The sequence below is a fragment of the Diceros bicornis genome, chromosome 8 (genome assembly GCF_020826845.1).
Source record: "Diceros bicornis minor isolate mBicDic1 chromosome 8, mDicBic1.mat.cur, whole genome shotgun sequence".
NCBI lineage: Eukaryota > Metazoa > Chordata > Mammalia > Perissodactyla > Rhinocerotidae > Diceros > Diceros bicornis.
In genome coordinates this window covers 18,014,150-18,028,727 of record NC_080747.1, presented here as the reverse complement: position 1 = coordinate 18,028,727, position 14,578 = coordinate 18,014,150, and the positions used below count along the sequence as shown (strand labels likewise).

The 14,578-nt window shown below is 37.7% G+C and overlaps 1 protein-coding gene across 2 annotated transcripts in view; it reads left to right on the top strand.

Moving 5' to 3' along the window:
• ADGRA3 (adhesion G protein-coupled receptor A3) overlaps positions 1-14,578 on the top strand; it is a 122,252-nt gene that overhangs the window by 96,005 nt on the left and 11,669 nt on the right. For both annotated transcript variants that reach the window (XM_058546818.1, XM_058546817.1), the window contains 2 exons: positions 7,398-7,522; positions 8,606-8,729. In XM_058546818.1, the coding sequence (XP_058402801.1) occupies positions 7,398-7,522; positions 8,606-8,729 (249 nt within the window). The remainder of the gene's footprint in view (positions 1-7,397; positions 7,523-8,605; positions 8,730-14,578) is intronic.

Here is a 14,578-nt window from a genome sequence, read left to right as displayed (position 1 = left end):
CTATTTAATCTAATACCAGCTTAAAGCATCTATTTTTGAACTTCCTAGCTGTTCTTCTAAACTATTTAAATTAGTATAATCCTTTTCTAGAAGGAATAAGCTATTCTTTTATCTTTCATACTCTTAATCTTTTAAAAAATGTATTACACAATTCTTTAAAGCTAAAATACAGTACTAAGATTTTTTTCTATTTATTTTCAAAGATTACCTTTCTTTTGCTTTTCTTAAATATAACTGTGCCACCTAGAGGCAGCAAAGTGAAATGTATCTGAAATTTGTTGACAAAATTATAGTAAAGTTAGCATTTGGGCTTTTTAGAGTTGCTAATTAAACATAAAGGCTAAGTTAATGAAATCATACCTACTCTTAAGTAAAGTTATGTTTAAGATAGAAGAAATATCTTTTAAAAATGGGAAGTCAACATCTTTTAAAAATGGGAAGTTAACACCTTTTTCCCTTACCTGACACTGTTTTGAATAACTGATAAAATCCAATTTTTCTTGAAAACTATCTTAATATATGATTTTATATAGCAAGTCTAAATTCCTATTTTGTTAGGTAGCCCGTAAAACTTTTTCTGACCAGGTTTTGAAGAATTTTGTATTAAAAAAGTGAAACAAAAAGAATATATTTGTTTGTAAATCTCGAATAGATACCAAAGTTGGGTTCTGTAGACATCCTGCTATAATAGATTATATCTTAAGGTCTTAGTGGGAGCCAGGGAGAAAAGTTAAGCAGAAATTGGGTTCATTTGAATGATATGATAAGAAATAGCCACTTGGGGCAGGAAGATTCATAGGAGCTGTGTCAGTAGGAAAAGAAAAACTGAATAACAAGTAGGTAATGAGTAGGGTCAGACTGTTTATGTAGTACTTAATACTTGAATTGGGACTAGTAGTAAAGATGAAATAATCTCTGTACCTTGATTCTCCTTTTGTTATTGTATTCACCTAGAAATACATGAAACTAGAGAGCATTCATTTGTTTTGACATCTTTCTAGTGTTGCTTTTAAATTTTGTTTATATAAAACTTGCTGAATGAAAGCAAGGTTTCATTTACTGTGTAGTTAAACATGAATGCTAGTAATGTTTTTGTTTACATGATTCTTAAATAGGTACTGCAATCACATATATCAAACATTTTAGTTATTTCTACACATTAACGTATATGAAAACTTGACTACCACCCCTCTCTCCCATCGGAATCATTCTCCACAAAATAGGTAACCACTAATGTTAGCTTCTTGCCTATTGTTGAAGAGATTTTTACGTATATTGAAAAAAATGAACATACGGTCCTGTTTTCTTCCATTGTTACACAATCGTTGTAGGCTACAAACATTATTCTAAATCATGCTTTTCCATGAAACAATGTATCTTATGACGATGAAGTCCATGGAATAATATCTCTTAGGATGATGAAGATATCTTATGATGGTATGAGGATGATGGTGGTGGTGCTGGTGGTGATGGCAGTGGCTAATTTTCATTAGATACTTATGTGCTAGGCATTCTTCTGAAGTCTTTACATGAATTAACTTATTTGATCCTTGTAACAACCTCATGAGACATAGTACTATTATCATTACCCCCAGTCTACAGATGGAGAAACTAAGGCGTAGAGAGGTTAAGCACCGTGCCCAAATTTACAAAGTTAATTAGTATTTGAATTGGAATTTGAATTCAGACTCCAGAAATCTGTGTTGTTAATCACTCTACTAAATCTCCTTTTTGAAATCTTCACATATCAGTATAAAAGAGCTTCCTCATTCTTTTTCACCTTTGAATATTATTTTATGTCTCTACCATAATTTAGGTACTCCTCTGTTTCCAGTAATTTGGTTGTACAATATTATTTTGCACATTTAATAGAAAATCTGCAGGATAAATGCTCTAAAGTGGAATTGGTAATCAAAGGGGGACCAACAAAGGGGAACAATTTCATCAAATTGAGATATTGAGCAAGTGCACAGATCTTTAGTGTATGGCTTAATAATATTTTTACATGTGAATACACACATTTAGCTACTGTCAAGATTTTTACTTGAGCACGTGTTAGCTCCTCTGTTTCTTTCTAATTAATTCCCACTGCCATCTCAAGAGATACTCACCCTTCTAATCTCTATCACCATAAATAAATTTTGCCTGTTCTTACACTTCATATAATTGGAATTGTACAGTACATACTCTTTTGTGTCTGGCTTCTTTCCCATCATTACATCTGTGAGATTTATCTTTGTTTTTGCATGTAGCAGCAGTTTATTCTTTTTCACGGCTACGCAGTAGTCCACTGTATGAAAATACCAGAGCCAGTAGAATACCATTCTACTATTGATGGGCATTTGAGTTGTTGCTAGGTTCTGGCTATCAAGAAAAAGCTGCTATGAATATTCCTATACATGTTTTTTGAGGGACATATGTACTCAGGAGTGAAACTGCTGGATTGTAGGCCATCCATATATTTTGCTTTAGTAGATAATGCCATACAGTTGACCAAAGTGGTTTTATTGGTTTACAGTCTCACCAGTAATAAGAGTTTCAGTTGCTCCACATCCTTCCCAGTGCTTGGGATTGTAAGTCTTTAATTTTAGTCTTTGGTGGTGGTATTAATGATATATCATTGTGGTTTTAATTTGCCTTTCTCTGGTGACTAATGATGTTAAGCACCTCTTCATTTTCTTATTGTCAGTTTGGACCCTTTTAGGAAGTTCTTGCTCAAGTCTTGCCTATTTTTTTTTTCATTATCTTCGACTTTTATTTTTTTTCTTTTAGTTTTATTGAGATTTAGTTGACGTACAGCACTATATGTGTTTAAGGTGCTGTATGTAAGGTGTACAGCGTGATGACTTGACTTACATATATTGTGAAATATCTGTTGTTTTCTTATTGACTTATAGGAATTTTTGATATGAATTGTGAATAGGAGCTCTTTGTTGGATTTATGTGTTGCAAATATCTTCTCCCAGTCCTTGCCTGTCTCAATCCTTTTGGGCTGCTATAGCAGAATACCACAGGTTTGTACCACAGGCTGGTGGTATAAACAACAGAAATTTATTTCTCACAATTCTGGAGGCTAGAAGTCCAAGATCAGGGTGCTGGCAGATTCGGTGCCTGGTGAGGACCCGCTTCCTGGTTCGTAGATGGCTGTCTTCTTCCTGCGTCCTCACATGGTGCAAGAGGCAAGGGAACTCTTTGGGGTCTCTTTTATAAGGGCACTAATCACATTTGTGAGGGCTGCACTCTCCATCACCTCCCAAAGACCCCACCTCCAAATATTATCACAGTGGAGATCAGGTTTCAACATACCAATTTTGAGGGGACACATGCAGTCTATAGAAATGCCTTTTTGCTTTTTCGCTTAATGTTGTCTTTATGAACAGAGTTTCTTAATTTTTCTGAAGTTTTTTCTACAATGGTTCTTTTTATGTCCTGTTTAAGAAATCTTTGCCTAACTCAAGATCGTGAAGATATTCTCCTTTGTTTTCTTTAAGAAGCTTTAATGTTTTTTCCCTTTCACATTTAGGTTCGTGATTCGACTGGAATTGACTTTTGTGTATGGTGTGAAGTAGGGGGAGGAAAATCTTAAAGTTATTCTTCTTTGTTCCTTAGGGGAAAAATAAAAAGCAACATAGACGGCACAGTCTGGGTTTTTTTTTGTTTTTGTTTTTGTTTTTGTACATTTCTGATTTCAGACTTATTTTTAAATTTTATTTTATTGGTGAAGTCTTTTTATCGTTCTTGATACTCTGACAAACAGAGAGCACCCCAAGATGTTTTCTTTGGACTTTCTTCTATTGTTCAGATTCTAGCGAGTTTATAGAATTACTCATTTATAATTATCCCTATTGATGTGATGATGATGAATTATTTACAACTGCCAGTGATTTTATATCTGGTAATTCTCGGGCTAGAAGTAACTTGTAAATATATGAGTCTCTGTCAAGTAAACAAAGATTTTCAAAAACTCTTTTTTCCATTTCTTTGGGTCCTTAATCATCATCATCTTTGTGATGTTTAATGCACCTTCAGGTGTTCTAATATTCTCTGCATTGGTGCAGTTAACTTTGTACCATATGGAAGAGTGACTGAGATCACTGTTGAGTGATGGGCTATAGTCGTGTCAGCGCCAGAGGCAGAGATTTTTCCTGTCTGATTTATTACTGTATTGCAAGTGTGAGTGACGGTTTTACTTTTTCTTCTCACGGATGTCTCCTAGTGGCCGTTTTTGGACAGTGTATTTGGTAATGTTTTTGTTATAGTATCACAAAGAAATTGTGTTTACTAGTATAATTAAAGTAATTTTGATTCAGATTTCTACTTTACCTCTCTTGTTTTAGATCTTTAACTTCTTTACTATCCTAATCTCAGCTGTCTTTAATAGTCTTATATTCTTTTGTATCTTGTGCCATCAAGGTAGAGTTTTTTTTCTTAATTTGATTAGTTTCCTTTATACCACGGGTCTGCAAATCCTGGCAAACATTTGACCCACAGGACCATTCTAGTCAACTGCCGTTTGTTTGTTTGTTCTGAATTCTGGAAAGCTAAGAGTGGTTTTTAAATTTTTTAATGGTTATATTTCAGACGGTTAATAAGTACCTGCAGAATAGCCTCAATTTGCGTTTTGGCCCGTAGAGCCTCAAAATATTTACTATCTAGCCCCTTATACCTTTTGCTCAGCCAGTTTCTCAGCAGGGCTTCCCGTCCATTTGGGCAGGTCAGTTTGTTGTGACAACCAAAAATGCTCCTGTAGAAGCAGTGCCCTATGTGGCCAGTGACAGTGCTACTTGCGCCTTTGTCCAGGCATAACTTGGAATTATGAGTCATTGCTCTCTGTTTCAACATCCACTTTCTTTCTCATATAATGTCACACTCATTTGGCTTTTGAAAAAAACTGGTTTCTTTTAAACTTTATTATAGACAACATTTTGAGAACTGAATTGATAGTTTTTCCGATGTTTTTATTAGATAGTATCTAGCTACCTGTGTTTTGTTACCCTTTGCAAAGGATTGTGGAAGGCACGTTGACACTCTCTCCTTCTGGCCCTTGCCCAAAGCCTGCCAGATGATTGGCAGTGTCTCCGCTTGATAGTGAGGTAACTGCCCCCAGATCATATAGCTAGTAAGTAAGTGGTGACATATCATTGAACATTTCCTCGAGGAATGTAAAGCAGGCAGTGCATGGAAGGAGTCCAGGGGCCAAATCCTAGATATTGAATGTTTATCCTCAATTATTAATTCTGCACTGGAAGAATAGCTTCATAGAAATTGAGGGGAAATGAGTCTACTCTTACTAGCATCTAACTGCTTCTCACTGCCCCAAGCTTTTTTTGAATTTTCCCACTAATATTCTGGATTTTTAGCAGAATGCAAATACCTTGAGGCCATGTGGCATAGACTAATCTTGTGAGCATTTCACAAGGGCAGATTGGTCAGAATTGTGATAGACTTTTCTCTTGTACTTTTTCTTTTGGGTGCTTAGTTTACAGACTGTCAGCCCTCGAGGGCTGGGGCTGCATTCTGTGTTTCCCCGAATATCCGTTGCTTAGCTTAGTGCCTGGTCATGGTGGACACCCAATTAACATTTGTTGAATAAATAGATGAATTACAGGTTTGAGACCCATCACAGTGTCGTGGAGCACTCAGGCTGGAGTTCAGTTTCCCGTGTTGTTTCTACAGCTTCCCATTAACTGTGATTTTTGTCAGGCTCTGTGGGCCCCTTCATCATTTGTTATGGTGAGGGGCTTGTTAAGGTGTTCTGATATGATCTTTTTAGATCTGTAATTGTATATTGTCAACTTCTGATTGTTCACTGGGAGAATGTGCCCCTTCCGTCCCTACTCTGTTGAGGCCATCCTCAGTTTTCTTGTCTGTCACCCGTTCCCTTCCTCTTTTCATCTCGCTTTGCTAGTTTCTCTTGTCTCAAGAACTTCCTAATTAGAGATGCATCCGCTGTGAACTTCCCACATCCAACCGTCATTTTGTAGCTTTAACAGTCAGTTTAGAAAGAGAATTTAGTGACAGGATCTGGTGAATCTACGGCTTTGACTCCTGCAGCCCCAGTTTTATGGCATGGCAGCCGTGGCCAGGGGTGGAGGCGTCTTCCCGCCTGCTTTGGTCCTTTGTAAGTAGAGAAGCCTTAAGATATCCATTGTTTTCGTTGTAGGGAGGCACTGCCTGCATTGTGCCAAGCACAGACTTGGAAGCCAGGCTTCATTGGATCTAACCCTCGCAGCATTAACCTCTTTGTGCCTCAGTTTTTCAAGCTATAAAATGGGACTAATAATATACCTCGCTCATAGGGTTACTCTGTGTAAGTGCTGGCACAGTGCCTGGATTATGAAAAATGCTGTGTAAATGGTTTGCTGTTACTGTTTATTATTGATTTTTGAGCTCTTTGCTCCCATAACTGGGCTACCCTTATTTTTGTCAAATGTTGTTGTGATGTGATTGTGCGTCTGTCTCCCCTGTGACGTTTAGCTATTCAAGGGCAGGGACCATGGCTTACCGATACGTTCCCAGTGCCTCCCACAGAGTTTGCTCATTCATATTGGTTGAACTTGACTGCCAGTGGTTACAGAGATCTGTTTAGGCTTTGTTGACTTGGAGATACTGCTGTCTAGTACCTCATCAGCTGGTGAGTATGCAGAGTGATAAGTGGGGTAAAAGGGCATTAAAAATGAAGTCTGTGGTTGCCTCGTTTAAATCACCCACATGTGGACTGCTCTTCTCCCTGTATTACCCTTATAGCAGAGTCAATATTTAAATTACAAAGTAGATGGTCCTATGTAGAACAAGAGTATCTCTATCTATCTATCTATCTATCTATCTATCTATCTATCTATCATCTATCTATCTATCTATCTATCTATCTATCTATCATAAGTAGTTAACAGAGTGGAAGTTAGGAAGGCAAAGTAAGGTGTGAGGAAAATAGCCTGAAACATTAGTCCTTGAATAAAATGAAGCGACATAAGGGGGCCGGCCTCGTGGCTTAGTGGTTAAGTGCACGCTCTCTGCTACTGGCGGCCCGGGTTCCGATCCCGGCACGCACCAACGCACTGCTTCTCCGGCCATGCTGAGGTGGCATCCCACATACAGCAACTAGAAGGATGTGCAGCTAGGGCATACAGCTATCTACTGGGGCTTTGGGGAGAAAAAAGGGAAAAAAAGGAGGAGGATTGCCAATAGATGTTAGCTCAGGGCCTGTCTTCCTCAGCAAAAAGAGGAGGATCGGCATGGAAGTTAGCTCAGGGCTGATGTTCCTCATAAAAAAAAAAAAAATCAAGCGACATAAGGACCGGAGTTTTGTTTATCGTTGTTTTTTAGTCACTCAAGAAAATCTCAGTATTATGTGTCCAGAAAAGTGCTGCTAGAATGATACTTCCTTTTCCCCCCAGGATTTGACGGGATCTGAACTGTACACCCAGGCAGCCAGTCTCCTGCATCCCGTGGTTTACACCACTTCCATCATTCTCCTCCTGTGCCTCCTGGCGGTCATCGTCAGTTACATGTACCATCACAGGTAAGAGAGAAACTTGACTAGTATAGATCTGTGCCCTTTGTTTGGAGAAGTTCATTTCACATTTAATTAGGATAAAACTGAGTTTAATACCGTGCTATCCTTCCAAAGTAAGAACGGTTAATACACACAGAGCTTTTACATTTCATGCACTCTGAGACATAAATAATTGGTACATGAGATGGTAAATTCATCTTTTACAGCATCTAGTCAGTTCGCTGGGTTTGTCTCTGGGAAAGAATATGGGAAGTATGTGTTGGAGGTTGGGGGATGGGGCATGGGGTGAGGTAGGGTGGAGGCTTGTTACCTGTAGGGTACCTTTCAGAACCAAACTGTGATATTATTTCTGTTTTATGACTTTTTGCCTATTGTGATATTCTTTATTTTATAGATAGCATTTAAGAAAGTGTGTGACATTTAAGCATGGGATATAGTTTTTGTTAATTGGAGGCAAAGCTACAGAAACTTTTATTTTATGGTAGGAAATAACTGAAAGGATTTGCTAAACAGAAGTTCACTTTACAAGAGGTTTTGCTAGAATGTATTTTCCTGTTTAAGCTGGACATATATGACATTTCTTGACATTTAGTTAAGAAACAAAAGGAGATTTTGATATCAAAAAGAAAGAAAGACTTCAACATTTCGTTATGAAAGCACAGGAAGAAATGCACTCGGCATTTAGACCATGTTATCTTAGTAGGTCAGGAAGAACAGAGATTGGCACCTTGCAGAAATCTCTGGGAAGCAAACAAGTAATCCAGCTTTCATAAGATGTTGTAACTAAGCAAAGCCCGCATGTTTCTTATTATGGAGAATTTGTGTAGCCTTTAGTGGGTGCACTAGTTCCATAAAAGACTTGTCTTTTTTAGTGCGTAAAGTTAAATGTTAAGAAACTGTATTGAGTTAAATGATTTCTCAAATCCTGTGTCTGTATCTGATAGTATGTATTTTTTAAATTAAATGTTGAAACATGAAACATTTATATTTGGCCCTTTATGCAGTTGGAATTGTTAACTTATAGACAGATATTGTCATGGCCTGCTGCAAATGTACTAGCCTGAATATTAATATTTTCCCTTTTAACAGTTTGATTAGAATCAGTCTCAAGGGCTGGCACATGCTTGTGAACTTGTGCTTTCATATTTTCCTGACCTGTGTGGTCTTTGTGGGAGGAATTACCCAAACCAGAAATGCCAGCGTCTGCCAAGCGGTAAGTCAGAGTGAAAAACTGAAATGGAAAAAAATATTGATATTAGAAAGTAGTTTCATATGTTAAATTAACATAAGAAGAAAACTGTTTCTTTGAAGTTTTTTTCTTTAGTTAAAGTTAAACCAAATGTCACTTAAACAATTTACCAGTATACTTCAAGTCTTGGATTATCACATCACAACTGAGTATATGACTGCAGAGCTTGTCTTTTTATCTTTGGGAAATTTATGCTGCTAGTTATGTCTGTTATAATGCCCAACATTTAATTGAAAAAAATAATAAAATCCTGACTTTGGCTAAAAGAGAAGTGACATTTTTTGACAGGATTTTAAAAATTATTTCATCTGTTGATGAAAACAATAGAAATTAGAAAAAGATTTAACTGTAAGATATAAAAATAAGAAACTTCTTAGGTGTGGTAAATATGAAGAATTAAAAAATATTCAACACTTAGTTTCAAATAAATTGTTACATATGTAGCCTTAGTGAACAGTATTCTTGCATTATAAGTATAAAAAATCGAAACCTGGGGCCGACCCGGTGGCGCAAGCGGTTAAGTGCGCGCGCTCCGCTGCGGCGGCCCGGGGTTCGCTGGTTCGGATCCCGGGCGCGCACCGACGCACTGCTTGGCAAGCCATGCTGTGGCGGCGTCCCATATAAAGTGGAGGAAGATGGGCACAGATGTTAGCCCAGGGCCGTCTTCCTCAGCAAAAAAAAAAAAAAAAAAAAAAGAGGAGGATTGGCGGATGTTAGCACAGGGCTGATCTCCTCACAGAAAAAAAAAAAATCGAAACCTTTCAATATTTGAGTAGGAAATATGTAAAATTTTATTTCTGTATTTGCATTTTGTTTTCCGTATGCATAACAGCAAGCTGTGTCACACAGTAATTAAGAGTGCAGGCTGCCTGGATTTGGATCTCAGTTCTACTGTTTGCAAACTGTGTGTTTCTGGACAATTTATTTAACTTTTTTTTTAATTACAAAAAACACATAACAAGAGATCTGTGCTCTTAACAAAATTTTAAGTGTACGATACAGTATTAGTTATAAATACATTGTTGTACAGCAGATCTCTAGAACTTTCCATCTTCATGACTGAAACTACACTCATTGCACAGCCGCTTCCAAGTTCTTCTCCCCCCCGGCTCATGGCAACCACCATTCTACTTTCTGTCTCTATGAGCTTGACTACTTAGATACCTCATACAAGTGGAATCGTGCAGGATTTTTCCTTCTGTGACTAGCTTATTTCACTTAGCATAAGGTCCTCAAGGTTCACCACAGTGTAGCATGTGATAGGATTTTTTTCTTTTTTGTGGCTGAATAAATATTCCATTGTATGTATATACCACACTTTATTTATCTATTGATCTGTCGATAGACATTTAAGTTGTTTCTACCTCTTAGCTATTGTGAATAATGCTGTAATGAAGGTGGGAGTACAAATATCTCTTCAAGATCGTGATATCAGTATTTAACTTTTCTCTGTCTCGGTTTTTTCACCGTAAATTGGGGATAATAATTGAGTTGTTGTTGGATGATGTGATTATTTATATTAAAGAAGCTAAAGTAATTTACAGATAAATTATTAGATATAATAGGCAAGTTCAGCAAAGAGAGAGTATAGTTTAATATACGAAAGTTTGCTGCTAGTATGCAGAAATGCAACTATGAAAAAACATAATTGTTGAGAAGACACCATTTATATAGTATCAAGTACTTAGAAATAATAAAAAATGTTCAAGATTTTCAGGTAAAATTTTAATATGTGTTAAAGAAGACTTAAATAAATGGGAAGATATAGTAGGTCCAAGGATAGGAAGAGTTAATATCAGAAAGGTGGCAGTTCCTCCTAAATTAATCTATAGATAAGAAGAGAATTTTTCATGATACTCAGTAAAATGGTTTTTAAATTTATATAAAAGGACCAAAGATAGCCAAGACACTTCTGAAAAATAGTAAAGTAGGAAGACTTCTAATCATCAGGACTTAGGTGGCTATTGTGATTAGAACTGTGGCATTTGGTGTAGGGGTAAATTGACCAACACAGTAGAATAGAGAGCCTAGAAGCTGACCTATGCAGAACTTTGGTGTAAGACAGAGGTTGCATGCCTCATCAGTTGGGTAAAGAAAGACCACTGTACAGTAAAGGGAGCTGGGGAAAAATCCATTTGAAAAGAGGTTAAAATGGATCTATACCTCATGCCATATAAAAAGTCAGCTCTGGGGCTGGCCTGGTGGCTCAGTGGTTGGGTTCACACGCTCCACTTTGGCAGCCCGGGATTCACAGGTTCGTATCCTGGGCCACGGCTTATCAAGCCATGCTGTGGCAGGCGTCCCACATATAAAGTAGAAGAAGATGGGCATGGATGTTAGCCCAGGGCCAATCTTCCTCGGCAAAAAGAGGAGGATTGGCAATAGATGTTAGCTCAGGGCTAATCTTCCTCACCAAAAAAAAAAGTCAACTCTGGGGGGATTAAAAACTTAATGTGTCAAACCAAAATGTTAAAATTCGTATTAGAAAATATCACAGTCCTTGCGATAAGGAGGGATTTCTTAAATGTGACACTAAAAGGCATTTGACTAGAAAAAAAATGAGATAAATTTGACTAAATTAAAAATACGAGCTTTTGTTTATTAAGATTCCTAATGAAAGTGAAAAGACAATTACAAATTGGAAGAAGCTATGCTCAATACATAGCAGCTGACAGAGCTTTAGAATAAAAAGTATAATCAGTGACAAGGCCACCAAAAACCCGGTGGAGGAAGTGACATGAGAGTAGAGGCGTTTCATGGGACAGTAAGTACACAGGGCCATTTTATACACAGACAGATGTTTGACATCGTTGGTGGTCGTGGAGATACAAATTAAGTCTGCACTTAGTTACCCTTTTATGCCTTTTCTGTGAGCAGAAATCAAGCCTGACAGTGCCAAGTATTGAACATCCACAGGATCGTTTATACATTGTGGGTGGGAACGTAAGCGGTTGACTGTGGGAGACTTTGCCTTCTGAAATTAAACATTCATATACCCTGGGACCCAGTAATCCCACTCCTGGGCTCAGAGACTAAGCTTGCCCATATGGAACAGACGTTTGCATATGAGTATACACGTGCATGTGAATATTCATAGCAACACTATACACGATAGAAAAAACCTGGAAGCAACCCAAATGCCCATCACTGAGGGAGTGAATGAATAAACTGATTTTATATGAGAGTCAAAACTAATGAATTACAACAATGCGTAACTCGGAGTAAGTCTTAGAAATATAAATGAAAAAATTAAGTCCCATAAATTACATTCACCCTGATATCTTTTTTTTAATAAAGATAAGAGTAAAATGAAATAGCACACTTGTAATGAAAATATGTAGGGGCAATAAAACTGTCTTGAAAGCAAAGGGACGGTGAACATAGCATATAGGGTGATTACCTCTGGTGAGGGGATCTTATGGTGCGATACAGTTTTTGTCAAGATCTTGCCTTTGTCTTCCTGATAGATTCTTGGACATATTATTAACAATAACTAAATAATTAAATAAAAGCAGGCTGTGCTTGGCCCTTACATAGAATGTATCATGAACCTAAGGTTGATGATTAATCCAATATCGTTTATCTGAGATCCAGTTTAAAATGTGATTGTGTATAAGAATTGTTGAGAGGATTAAATGACTCAAGAGTACCTGGTGTACAGTAAGTGCACAATGGATGTTAGCTATTACTACTATTATTGTTTACGAAATTACCTCTCAGCTGTGCAGAGTATTTCCGTTTTAGGCCATTACTATACATTTGAAAACAAACTCGTTTGGAGCCTACAAGAAGTTGGGTAATGGGTCTCAGATCAACCTTGTACGTGTACAGAAGAGAGCACTTCCTTTTTCTCAGTCTTTCCCCGCTTCTTCACATGGCTGACTCCCACTTATCTTGTAGGTCTCAGTTCACTGTTACTGTTTCAGAGATACTGTGCCTCCCCTCCCCTCCCCTCGTTATCCTGTGGTGCTTATTAAAATTCCATGGTGCCTACAAAACTTTGTCATTGACTTGTGTTTACTTATTTATTGTCTCTGGACTCTGACCTCTGCAGGGGCAGGAATTTTATTGATTTGATCCAAAGATCAGAAGAGGACTGACCCATAGAAGGTGCTTAGCAAATATTTGTTGGGTGAATGAACCAAAAAGGCCTCTGTTTGCAAATAGTAGAAGTCATTCAACCCTCGAGCCATTTTGACCAGAGACTATTAGGAGAGTATTCAGCACACGATGTAATAATAGTCTCAATTTTTATCTAAAAATAGTCATTGATTTCATGAAGCAGACGTATAAATTTATTTCACTAAGGAAATGAATAGAAAGAGGCCATTGTAAAGATGATTCCTTTCATTGTGTTGAATGGTATTTAATACTGTTTCTAGAATGAAAAGGGGAGGAGGTACACTGAGTTTTCAGGGCCTCTAGAGTGAATGTCCTTTAAAGATTTACAAAAAAAGGAAGACAAGTCTTTAGATGCTTTCGTGTTTCCTTCTGTTTTTACAATGTACTCCCCTTCTTTTATGCCAGACATAGCATCATTCTTGTTATTTCTGACTCAGATGTGACTTGCTTCACTTTGCTATTATAGTAGTTAATTCAGCTAGTAGCCAGCTGAGAGGAGAGTGTAGAATGCAAAAAAGGATTGGCCTGAATTCCAGATGCTGGTAGGTAGGTTCTAATTCTGTGTCTGCCAGAGCAGCCTGTATGACTAGTCACTTAGCCTAGAAGGAGCTTAATGTTTCTTCTATAAAATAATGGCTTGGGCTCGTTAAATGATCCTTAAGCTCCTTCCATCTCTAAAACGGAACCCTAAAGTGTACATATTTTTACATGTAGTTCTGTATATGCACATAGTCACTGTAGTTTTGTGTGTCTTATCTCCGTTTTGGAGCTCACATGTTTTATGAACAGTGTAAACAGATTCTAATATAGTTTCCTCCCCACTGTAATTAGTTGAGGTTATTAAAGGTACCACCAGCCAGGCACTTCCCACTTTGGTTCTTAAGTCATTTCCAGGAGCCGAAGGAGAACCAAGAAGCTGAGTGATGGAGTAGCAGGGGCTGTTGACTCAAGGTTGGAAGGGATCTGAGTTCTGGGTCATGATGTGCCACCAAGTAATTGTTTGGTCATTAATTTTCTGGTCATTGGTTTCCTTAGCTATGCAGTGAAAGGATTTGCTGGATCTTATTTAAGTTACGTTATTGCTCTCCCACTCTGTGATTTAATCTATTAAATATAGTGCCCGCTGACTTTCTCAGGTGTCCTTTTATAACTGTTATCTAGAAGATTGCCGCATGGCATGTGAGACGCATGGGGAAAGTTTAATCAGTGAATATTGAGAGCTTTCTACTTGCCAACTACAGAAAATGTTTTATCTTAACTTTCATGTTAACCCTAGGAGGTACTTCTTACTCATATATTTTATATTAAGTACAGAAATTGAGTCTTAAGAGAATTGAAATAACTTGCCCCAAATCACTGGGGCTATTGGTGGCAGAGGCATGATTCAAATGCCAGTCTCTTTGACTCTGAGTGCCCCTCACAACCCATCACTGTGCTTTATTCTCTGGTGGGGGCCAGCATGCAAGAGTAGAGGGGGCACGGGCTTTGGACACCAACAGACGTGGGTTTGACTTGCAGCCCTGCCACTGTGCATGTGACCTCTGGTGGATAATTTAACTTCTCTCCACCTCAGTCTCCTTGTCTGTAACTCTAGGTTAATAACACTGACTGAATGGTGATGCTAGGAGGATGAAGTGAAATCACGTACAAAATTGTCTAATACATTTTGGGCACATAGTAGGCATCCAGTA